The sequence below is a fragment of the Carassius carassius genome, chromosome 28 (assembly GCF_963082965.1).
Source record: "Carassius carassius chromosome 28, fCarCar2.1, whole genome shotgun sequence".
NCBI classification, from domain to species: Eukaryota; Metazoa; Chordata; class Actinopteri; order Cypriniformes; family Cyprinidae; genus Carassius; species Carassius carassius.
In genome coordinates this window covers 1,449,799-1,462,298 of record NC_081782.1, presented here as the reverse complement: position 1 = coordinate 1,462,298, position 12,500 = coordinate 1,449,799, and the positions used below count along the sequence as shown (strand labels likewise).

The 12,500-nt window shown below is 38.2% G+C and overlaps 1 protein-coding gene across 1 annotated transcript in view; it reads left to right on the top strand.

Annotated features, from left to right (window-relative positions):
• Positions 1-12,252, top strand: part of LOC132107669 (26S proteasome non-ATPase regulatory subunit 2) — a 28,926-nt gene extending 16,674 nt beyond the window's left edge. Inside the window, exons 12-21 of the mRNA XM_059513793.1 lie at positions 887-974; positions 1,055-1,217; positions 2,443-2,544; positions 2,621-2,766; positions 2,851-2,934; positions 4,071-4,239; positions 5,301-5,395; positions 6,449-6,575; positions 6,653-6,771; positions 11,879-12,252. Of these exons, the coding sequence (XP_059369776.1) occupies positions 887-974; positions 1,055-1,217; positions 2,443-2,544; positions 2,621-2,766; positions 2,851-2,934; positions 4,071-4,239; positions 5,301-5,395; positions 6,449-6,575; positions 6,653-6,771; positions 11,879-12,061 (1,276 nt within the window). The 3' untranslated portion in view covers positions 12,062-12,252. The remainder of the gene's footprint in view (positions 1-886; positions 975-1,054; positions 1,218-2,442; positions 2,545-2,620; positions 2,767-2,850; positions 2,935-4,070; positions 4,240-5,300; positions 5,396-6,448; positions 6,576-6,652; positions 6,772-11,878) is intronic.
• The last annotated feature ends 248 nt before the right edge of the window (positions 12,253-12,500 follow it).

Here is a 12,500-nt window from a genome sequence, read left to right as displayed (position 1 = left end):
AAAATTGCAATTTATATCAATTTAATATTTATAATAATTAAATTTAATACAAATTGAATAAATTATATTGCTTTTTGCTTTTATAAAACGGTTATTCCATATACGCAGTAAGATTTAACAAAATAAAACAACAAATAAATCATATTGATATTAACCACTTCAGCTGTTATTTTGATTTTTTGAGAATTAGGCATATGCAATTTTGGACCCACCGGTGGGTCCCCAGAGTTGTTAATAAAAACTGAATTCTTCCGCCAAACAATGTAGCTGTGGTTGCCGAGCAACACACAAACGTAAACAAAGGTGTATGTTACAATGTAGAGTAATTTAAAACTGATTTGGACGTGACTCAGCCAATCAGAATCAAGGAGCGGAACTCTGTTTTATAGACTCCTTAAAAGTTTGTAAACATTCCAACGTCTCCGGGTGGGCGGGGCTTAGCTGGAGGCAAAAAGAGGCGCAGATGCAATGTTGACAAGCGTAAGCTAGCACGTTTTAGGAGGGATTTATTAAACATGGATGCAGAAGAAGGTTCGGAACTGTCCGAATATGTACAGTCCCTGACTCTGCGGGACCCTGACAGCTTTTGAAACAAAAGTGCTGTTCCTTCTATTCTGGCAGCCAAAAACCCAAAAAGAAGACATTTTAAAGTCAAAACCTCAAACTTTTAGCACACCTGCTATGAGTTCTGCCTTATGTTTTGCCTCCAGCTAGAGCGGTCACAGTGACGTAGGCAATAAAGGGGTCTATAATGTGTGATTTTTACTGGAGAATTATTCTACTGTACAACAGTGAGAACACGTTTAGTTTCTGTGTGTATTGTACTAAACTATGAAATGGTAAAGTTCCAGCCTAAACTCTGAATATTTGTGCTGTTTTTGTGCAGGTTGGGTCTGGCGTACGCCGGCTCTAACAGAGAGGATGTTCTCTCTCTGCTACTTCCTGTCATGGGAGACTCCAAATCCAGCATGGAGGTGTGTGTGTGAGCGTGAGTGTGTGAGCCATCGATCGCTGAGTGTGTGTGTGTGTGACGAGTCCGTGTGTGTTCGTGCAGGTGGCTGGAGTGACGGCGCTGGCGTGTGGGATGATCGCGGTGGGTTCCTGTAACGGTGATGTCACTTCCACCGTCCTGCAGACCATCATGGAGAAGAGCGAGCAGGAGCTCAAAGACACGTTCGCTCGCTGGCTGCCCCTCGGCCTCGGACTCAATCATCTGGGTAACAAGAAAATACAACCATTTTTAAATTATACAATTTCTATTTATTTATTTATTTTCCTGCAAGCTTCAGGTTTGCTGTGCTTGTTTGTAGGGCACAGTTCTGCCATAGTATCAATGTAACTATAAAACAAAAATAATAAGTATGTTAATTATTTATGATTTTGTTTTTCCATTATTTAACCAGAAATACAGCTTCAGTAACAAAAGAAATTATGATAAAAAAATAGAATGTTTATTAGAAATATTGCAATATTGCATTTAAAAAATATATAATAATAATAATAATAAATAATAATAATTTATTTTACTGTTTATCATTGTAAAATTGCAAAACTTATTTATGATCTATTTATTTCTCAAACATTTTATTAAAAATAAACTTTATTTTAGAGCAGGATTTGTAAAACATGACTATAACTATTTGATCTTACAGTTAACTGTTTAAATTATAACATCAGTGAAAATTATTATTCCTTCAAACATTTTAAAAATAAATATTTTGTTTGATTTTTACTAGAATTACATTTTACTGTGTGTGTGTTTGGGCTGAACGATATGGACAAAATTTCATATCTCAATTTTCATGCCAGATATCTCGATATCGATACAATACGAAATGACTACGTGTTTGCTAAGCACGACCTGCACAACACGTCAACTATCTATTTCTAAAATACGCATTATATTTGTTATATTTATTATACAGTCTACTTTTATTTTGGTGGGTTGTAGTGAAAATTAATCTTCGGGTTTCTGTGTGTATATAAAATAAATACAAATAAATGTATAAAATAAGAGATATTACATATTACAAGTGTTCTATATTTCAATTTTACTAGAAATTTTTAAAAAATATCTTATTGTATTTTTTTTATTATGTGTAAAGAAAATAGTACACTATTGCAATATTACACTGTAAATAAAATAAATAACTTTAAATGATAATAAAAAATATTTGACTGTTTAAAAGCATAGCAAAATTACAATACACAATACTCATTTTTAAGACTAAATTTTTTAAAGCATCAAGTTCAATACTGTTATATTTATAAAGTTTTTATACATTTTTATAAATATTAAGTTCTCTAATTAGAAATCAAATAATTTTTTTTTATTATAAAGTGTCTGTCAGAGTTGTTATCGTTAACTAAAGAGAGAGTTCACCCAAAAATGAAACTCTTGTCATGAATTACTCGATGAACCCAGTGGTATTGTGAATGCAGGTAAAGGTGAGGCGATCGAGACGACTCTAGCAGCTCTTCAAGTCGTCCCTGAACCCTTCCGTAGCTTCGCCAACACACTGGTGGACGTCTGCGCATACGCAGGTGAGTCGCGTATCTCTCAGCTCACACACGCTTCAGGTGAAACACACGCGTGACCGTCTGTGCCTCTGTGTCTCAGGCTCCGGTAACGTGCTGAAGGTCCAGCAGCTGCAGCACATCTGCAGCGAACACTACGACAACAAGGACAAAGACGACGATAAAGACAAGAAAGACAAAAAAGAGAAAGATAAGAAGGAGACGGCTGCAGATATGGGCTCCCATCAGGTGTGTGTGTGTTGAGTGTGTGTTTGCTTGCAGTCAGTGAGACTCATTCTGATGATGATGATGATGATGACGATGATGATGCAGGGTGTGGCGGTGCTGGGGATCGCTCTCATTGCTATGGGTGAGGAGATCGGCTCAGAAATGGCCCTGCGCACGTTTGGTCACCTGGTGAGTCACTGCCCAACACATCAGATGCTGTCATATAAACATTTATCAAATTATTATATATATATATTAATATGAAATGTAATGTAGAAAGTAAAGTAAAAAATATAAATATTTTTTAATTATAGAAAAAAATATACAAATATTTATTATATATTCACTGTAATTATTAGAAATTATTAAATTAAGTTATTATAAATATTCAATGATATACATTACAATTTTAAATATTAAAGTTATTATAAGAATGTATTACTTTATTAAATGTATTATAAAATTATATAAGTAAATAAACATTATATTTAATTTACTTGTTGAAGGTATTATGATCTTTTTTAAATTTACCTATTTAAATACATTAATCAGTTATATAAACTTTATGATTTATATAATTTATAGTAAAAGTTAAGTGTAGTATTTATTATATGAATATTTTATTTAAAGACATATATATATATATATATATGTATATATGTATGTGTGTGTGCGTGTGTATAAACATTTATTATCAACTGTATATAAATAAATATGAAAAGTAATCTAGAAATACTTGTAATTTAATATACAATTATATAATAAATACCTATTTAAGTAATTTAGAATTTTATAGTTGTAATTATATTTTATTTACATGTATTCATTTATTAGTAAATATTAATATTTACTATATAATTGTTTTTAAATATTAAATGTAATATTTTAATTTATAATAGTAGTATATTGCATTTATTATTATTTTATTTAAATTCATTTATGTAAAAATATAAATATAACATTTTAGATATTAACAATAAAATGTAATAATTATTATAGTAATATATTGCGTGCATATTAAAATGTAACTTAATATATAATTATATAATACATTTATAAATGATTAGTTGATGATCTTATAGTAATTTATTAAATGTATGTATTCATTTATTAATAAATGTTATATAATTATTTTTAAATATTACATTTCATGTGCATTATTATTATTATAGTACATTTATATTACATTCGATATCTAAAATAATTTAATAACTAATTATATAAAACTAAATGTAAATGACACATTGAACTCTTCATGCAGTTTATTCTCTCGAGCTGACTTGCTAATGCTTTCTTCTGTCTGTGTGTGTTTCTGGTGAATTCAGCTTCGTTACGGTGAGCCCACGTTAAGGAGAGCCGTGCCGTTAGCGCTCGCTCTGATCTCCGTCTCCAACCCGAGGCTGAACATCCTGGACACGCTCAGCAAGTTCTCACACGACGCAGACCCCGAAGTGTCCCACAATGCCATCTTTGCCATGGGGATGGTGGGCAGCGGTCAGTCTCTCGCGCTTCTGTGCCACAAATAACAGATCAGTGACATCATTAGGGCTCTATGATTTCTGTGATGCTAAATGAGGACATAAATGCATGAACAACTTCTCCAGAAATGCTCTGAGAGTCACTTCATTGACTAAAATTATCACTACATCAAATAGACACAGAAGCGTAAAGGTAGTCACAGCCACACGTCAAAATAAAAGTTCAGTTTAACTTGAATGAACTGTGTCAGAAATATACTGTTATGCTGTAGAATGTTCTTAATGCTAAAAATAAATTATTTTAAAAAATAATAATAAATTAAGGAATAATGACGCAATATTTCTCCCATGTTTAAATTTTAATAGTACCAAAATCGTTGCCAAAAACAAACTTTGTTTTCATTTGATTAAATTAAAAATTAAATTACTGTTTAATGCCTGCATTTGATAACCAGATAATAAAAAATAAAATCATTTTATATGGCTATTGTAAAAATAAATGTTAATAAATTAAATTGTTTTTATGCATTCAAATAATTAGACATGTTTAAACTGAATCTGGACACATTAAAACAGAACGTGAGAAAAAAATAAAACATTTCATAGAGTCCTAAAAATTTAATTACGTTTTTTTCTTTAAATATGTTTGTGTTAAATTATATAATTTTCATCATTTTAATTAAGTAGACATGCTTTTTTGTTTAATAAAATTTAATTGGAAAATTAAAAAGGAGTCCAGAAAAAATGAAAAGAGAAAGAAAACGGAATTAAACCAAAAAAAAAAATAGGTTCCTAAAAATGTAATTCCTTTTTTTTCTTTTCTTTTTTAAATATTAATGTTAAATTGTATAATTTTCATAATTTTCATTAATCAGACATGCTTTTATGATTAATAAAATTTAATTGGAAAATTAAAAAGGAGTCCAGAAAAAAATTTAAAGAGAAAAAAAAAAACAGGAAAAAAAGATTTAGGGAAATAATTAAACTGACTTCACTACATCATGCAGTGTCTCGACCAATCAGAGCGGGCTGTTGAGGATGCGGTTGTCATGGTTACCGTGTTGCTGTTTTCCACAGGCACTAATAACGCTCGTCTGGCGGCGATGCTCAGGCAGCTGGCGCAGTATCACGCCAAAGACCCCAACAACCTGTTCATGGTCCGCCTCGCTCAGGTCAGTCGTGGTTTGTGTCGGTGATTATGTGCTCATAATCCTCCTTAATGCATGTGCTGCTCTCCTTCTAACATCAGAACACATTAACACGCACTCAACTCTAAACACTAGTGAAAGCAAGTTAATAAAGCACTAGCTTTTTGTGAAAGTGTTTCTGGAAATGTTAATATGAAAAAAACTGTAACAGAGACTTCAACCAAATGTATACATCACCTAAAAATCAGAAGGAAAAACAGAGATTGTGTTTTGTATCAAGAAAATCGAATGATTCTCAATACTGTATTTTTTTTATTAATTTGCATGAATTTAAAACAAACTATAACTAGACAGTAAGGTTTGTAGGCAAACTTTAAGTTGGCGTGAAAAAGCCTAGCCAAGTTGTTTTAGTTACTAGCATGTCATTAACATGATTAGCAAGTCACTAGAATATCGTTAACAAATTTCTAGCATGTTGCTACCATGATTATCAAGTGACTAGCATGTTGCCAGCATGACTGGCAAGTGATTAGCAAGTTGCTGGCATGTTGCTAGCATGATTAATAAGTGACTAGCATTTGGCTAGCATGACTAGCAAGTCACTAGCATGTTGTTAACACGTTTCTAGCATGTTGCTAACATTGTTGACTAGTGACTAGCCTGTTGCTAGCATGTTTCTAGCATGATTGGGAAGATACTAGCATGTTGTTAGCATGACTACCAAGTGACTAGCATGTCATTAACATAAGCAAGTCACTAGCATGTTGTTAGCATGATTAACAAGTTACTAGCATGCCGCTAGCATGTTTCCAGCATGATTAACAAGTGACTAGCATGTTTTTAGTATGATTAGCAAGTGACAAGCACGTTGCTAGCATGACTACCAAGTGACTAGCTTTTGAATTCTAAGAGAAGATAGATTTTAAAATTTGGTCTCAGAAGAAGAAGAATTTTTCAAGCCAACTTAATTGCTGTCAGTAGAAGTACAATTTGACATTGTTGCACTGACGTCTGTTGCAGCGTCTCATGTTTGACACCTCATTATAAATGTGTGTGTTGTGTGTGTGTGTGTGTCAGGGTCTCACTCATCTGGGTAAAGGCACGCTGACGCTCTGCCCGTATCACAGTGACCGGCAGCTCATGAGTCAGGTGGCTGTAGCTGGACTCCTCACGGTCCTCGTGTCCTTCCTGGATGTCAAGAACAGTAAGAGCCTCCTTGCAGCGTCTGTAGTGTGTTTCGAACACGTGTCTGGTGAGATAATGCACTGTGTCTGTGTGCAGTAATCCTGGGGAAGTCTCACTATGTTCTGTACGGTTTGGTGGCGGCGATGCAGCCTCGGATGCTGGTCACATTCGACGAGGAGCTCAGACCACTGCCAGTGTCTGTGCGAGTGGGACAGGTGTGTGTCTGCATTTATTTGATCAAAAATGTTGTAAAAATAGTGAAAGATTATTCCAATTTAAAACAGCTGTTTTCTGTGTGAATATATGTTAAAGTGTAATTTATTTCTGTGATGCAGCGCTGAATTTTCAGCATCCAAAAGATTTTCCATCCAAAGATTTGAATTAAACTTATGCACACTAAATATCACTAAGAAAAGCAGAAGCCGAAGCCACTAAATATAATAATTTTCATATATATTATAAATGACCTCACAGCAAGCATATTCCAAAATGTGCATAAAAATAGGTGGATGGAAACATAGCTATTGAGAAATCGTAAAAAAAAAACTGAATTTAACAATTAAAATATCAGTAGTGCAAAATAACATTTTGCACAAAAACAATTTTTATGTAAAAAAAAAATAAAAAAAACTTTTTGTGACAAACTGTATCTTTGTATTGCCACAGCGGACAAAGATAAATTGTTTAACAAAAGTCAAGATAATAGTACAACAAATACACAAACTATACTATTTATACAAAAATGTATTTCCTTTTAAACAAAAAAGAATGTGATGTGATGTGATGTGATGTGATGTGATGTGATGTGATGAGATGTGACGTGATGAGATTAGATATGAGACGAGATGAGACTAGATGTGATGTGATGAGATGTGATGAGACGAGACGAGATGTGATGAGATGTGACGTGATGAGATTAGATGTGACGTGATGAGATTAGATGTGATGAGATGTGATGTGATGTGATGTGATGTGATGTGATGAGATTAGATGTGATGTGATGAGACAAGATGAGACTAGATGTGATGTGATGAGATGTGACGTGATGTGATGAGACGACGAGATGTAATGAGATGTGACGTGATGAGATTAGATATGAGACGAGATGAGACTAGATGTGATGTGATGAGATGTGATGTGATGAGATGTGATGAGACGAGACGAGATGTGATGAGATGTGACGTGACGTGATGAGATTAGATGTGATGTGATGTGATGAGATTAGATGTGATGTGATGAGATGTGATGAGACGAGATGAGACTAGATGTGATGTGATGAGATGTGACGTGATGTGATGAGATGTGATGAGACGAGACGAGATGTGATGAGATTAGATGTGATGTGATGTGATGTGATGAGATTAGATGTGATGTGATGTGATGAGATGTGATGAGACGAGATGAGACTAGATGTGATGTGATGAGACGAGATGTGATGTGATGTGATGTGATGAGATGTGATGAGATGAGATGAGATGTGATGTGATGAGACGTGATGAGACGAGATGTGATGTGATGAGACGTGATGAGACGAGATGTGATGTGATGTGATGAGATGTGACGTGATGTGATGAGATGTGACGTGATGAGGTGTGACGAGATGAGGTGTGACGAGATGAGATGTGATGAGATGAGATGAGGTGTGATGAGATGTGACGTGATGAGGTGTGACGAGATGAGGTGTGACGAGATGAGATGTGACGAGATGAGGTGTGACGAGATGAGGTGTGACGAGATGAGATGTGATGAGATGAGATGAGGTGTGATGAGATGTGACGTGATGAGGTGTGACGAGATGAGGTGTGACGAGATGAGATGTGACGTGATGAGGTGTGACGAGATGAGGTGTGACGAGATGAGGTGTGACGAGATGAGGTGTGACGAGATGAGGTGTGACGAGATGAGGTGTGACGAGATGAGACGTGATGTGATGAGGTGTGACGAGATGAGGTGTGACGAGATGAGATGTGACGAGATGAGGTGTGACGAGATGAGGTGTGACGAGATGAGGTGTGACGAGATGAGGTGTGACGAGATGAGGTGTGACGAGATGAGGTGTGACGAGATGAGGTGTGATGTGACGAGACGAGACGAGGTGTGATGTGACGAGATGAGGTGTGACGAGATGAGGTGTGACGAGATGAGGTGTGACGAGATGAGGTGTGACGAGATGAGGTGTGACGAGATGAGGTGTGACGAGATGAGGTGTGACGAGATGTGATGAGGTGTGACGAGATGAGGTGTGATGTGACGAGACGAGACGAGGTGTGATGTGACGAGATGAGGTGTGACGAGATGAGGTGTGACGAGATGAGGTGTGACGAGATGAGGTGTGACGAGATGAGATGTGACGAGGTTAGATGTGACGAGGTGTGACGAGATGAGGTGTGACGAGATGAGGTGTGACGAGATGAGGTGTGACGAGATGAGGTGTGACGAGATGAGGTGTGACGAGATGAGGTGTGACGAGATGAGACGAGGTGTGATGTGATGTGATGTGATGAGATGTGACGTGATGTGATGAGATGTGACGTGATGAGGTGTGACGAGATGAGGTGTGACGAGATGAGATGTGATGAGATGAGATGAGGTGTGATGAGATGTGACGTGATGAGGTGTGACGAGATGAGGTGTGACGAGATGAGATGTGACGAGATGAGGTGTGACGAGATGAGATGTGACGAGATGAGGTGTGACGAGATGAGGTGTGACGAGATGAGGTGTGACGAGATGAGGTGTGACGAGATGAGGTGTGACGAGATGAGGTGTGACGAGATGAGGTGTGACGAGATGAGGTGTGACGAGATGAGGTGTGATGTGACGAGACGAGACGAGGTGTGATGTGACGAGATGAGGTGTGACGAGATGAGGTGTGACGAGATGAGGTGTGACGAGATGAGGTGTGACGAGATGAGGTGTGACGAGATGAGGTGTGACGAGGTGTGATGTGACGAGACGAGACGAGGTGTGATGTGACGAGATGAGGTGTGACGAGATGAGGTGTGACGAGATGAGGTGTGACGAGATGAGGTGTGACGAGATGAGATGTGACGAGGTTAGATGTGATGAGGTGTGACGAGATGAGGTGTGACGAGATGAGGTGTGACGAGATGAGGTGTGACGAGATGAGGTGTGACGAGATGAGGTGTGACGAGATGAGACGAGATGAGGTGTGACGAGATGAGACGAGGTGTGACGAGATGAGGTGTGACGAGATGAGACGAGATGAGGTGTGACGAGATGAGGTGTGACGAGATGAGGTGTGACGAGATGAGACGAGATGAGGTGTGACGAGATGAGACGAGATGAGGTGTGATGAGATGAGGTGTGACGAGATGAGGTGTGACGAGATGAGGTGTGACGAGATGAGGTGTGACGAGATGAGGTGTGACGAGATGAGGTGTGACGAGATGAGACGTGACGAGATGAGACGTGACGAGATGAGACGTGACGAGATGAGACGTGACGAGATGAGACGTGACGAGATGTGATGAGATTAGATGTGATGAGGTGTGACGAGATGAGGTGTGACGAGATGTGATGAGATTAGATGTGATGAGGTGTGACGAGATGAGGTGTGACGAGATGAGGTGTGACGAGATGAGGTGTGACGAGATGTGATGAGATTAGATGTGATGAGGTGTGACGAGATGAGGTGTGACGAGATGAGGTGTGACGAGATGAGGTGTGACGAGATGAGGTGTGACGAGATGAGGTGTGACGAGATGAGGTGTGACGAGATGAGGTGTGACGAGATGAGATGTGACGAGATGTGATGAGATTAGATGTGATGAGGTGTGACGAGATGAGACGTGACGAGATGTGACGTGACGAGATGAGACGTGACGAGATGTGACGAGATGTGACGAGATGAGGTGTGACGAGATGAGGTGTGACGAGATGAGGTGTGACGAGATGAGGTGTGACGAGATGAGGTGTGACAAGATGAGACGAGGTGTGACGAGATGAGGTGTGACGAGATGAGACGAGGTGTGACGAGATGAGGTGTGACGAGATGAGACGAGGTGTGACGAGATGAGGTGTGACGAGATGAGACGAGGTGTGATGTGATGTAGGGCTGTCAACGAATATTCTAAATTCGAATATGTATTCGAATAGTTTTTAAAAAAACGAATTTCGGAGGTGAAAATTAATATTCAAATAAAAAAAAATGTGGAAAAAAAGGCCAGCGGTAGTAGAGGCGTGGTTGTCTGCTTTGCGAGTGGGCCGCTAGCGCGCCTGAGGGTTCAGGGACAGGTCACAGCCTCACAGAAGTCGCACTGTCTGGCACAGCATCACTGCTGAAAGTTGACGCGTCTTCATGGAAGATGCCAGCAAGTGCAGAGCCCAACTCGACCGCAGCAGAGAAAATGAGGTAAAATTGTTGACCCGCAAAATAAAGTTGTATGCAAGCTATTTAAGATACAGTTAGCATACCATTCGACAACTAGCAACATGAGGTCACATCTCAAAAATGTGCACCCAAATGAGCATGGCAAAATGTGTGGATCTCCAGCTAAACAGTCACGTCTTGACACTTAACGTTACTTTGCATCGCCCACAGCAAGCTCTTTGTCTGCAACACGACAAGAGGCCATAACGGATAAAATAATTTTGTTCATTTTTAAGGACATGAGACCGATCAGTATCGCGGATGGGACAGGCTTCGGGGAGTTCTGTCAAGCAATGGAAGCGAGGCTTGATTATTTATCATTTCATGTCAAGGAAAAGTTCCATGTTTACCACAGCACAGCTCGCTGGAGCATTAAATGTCAGTTCTATATGCTGTAAAACTTCAATTAATATTAATAATATTTGTTTCAATCACTGAATGAAGCCTGCTATATTTGGGACAACAGTCGCGACCTTAAATTGCTTGCACAAAAATGTGTTTGTTCATTTAAACCATTATGCGCAGAGAACGTGAGGGTGAGAGAGCGTGAGGTCTGCAGTCTTGGCCATTAGTTGATTTCCTTGTTTTTGTGTAGGTAATACGTTGTCATATGTTTAAACTTAAATAGATTATCTATACAAGTAGTTATGTCTCTTCGTATTATTTTTGCCTGTTATTGACCTAATGCGCGTCATTGACAACATGCGCAACCAGATGTTCGAATAGTTCGAATATTCGTGTATTTTTTAGAGGGAATATTCGAACGTCAATTTTGAGCAATTTTGACAGCCCTAATGTGATGAGATGTGACGTGATGAGACGTGATGAGACGAGATTAGATGTGATGTGATGTGATGTGATGTGATGTGATGTGATGTGATGAGATGTGATGAGATGTGATGTGATGTGATGAGATGTGATGTGTGCAGGCTGTAGATGTGGTGGGTCAGGCTGGGAAGCCCAAAGCCATCACAGGTTTCCAGACTCACACCACACCAGTGCTGCTGGCTCACGGTGAGAGAGCAGAGCTGGCCACAGAGGAGTACATCCCCGTCACACCCATCCTGGAGGGCTTCGTCATCCTGCGCAAAAACCCCAGCTACGACGCTTAGCCGCTCACACACACATGTACTATATTTAAACAACCTCGTCTCCTCGTTTTGTAATTAGAGCATGAAATGAGTGTGAGTTTATGATCCTGCTAAACAGTTTTGCTTCTTTTTGTTACTTGTTCTGTAAAAGGTTGAGATACAAAAAAATAAAAATAAAAGAAATGTGGTTAAACCAGTGTGTTTTGCACAAATTGATCTTGCTTTGCACCGAGGCAAGCAATTTTTCTCACTTTTATGACATTACTGATATCTTCACATGTTATGTTTGATTATATATCAGTCCGTGTGTGTTGATTAATATTCAGAAGGCAACATTTTGCAATAGTGATATTAATAAATCTGGTTTTATGCTTCAGGAACATTTCAGCACAATCAAACATCCACTAAAATGTTTTAGTTGTTGTTGTGATGGGGATTTGATTCACTACAACACTTTTTT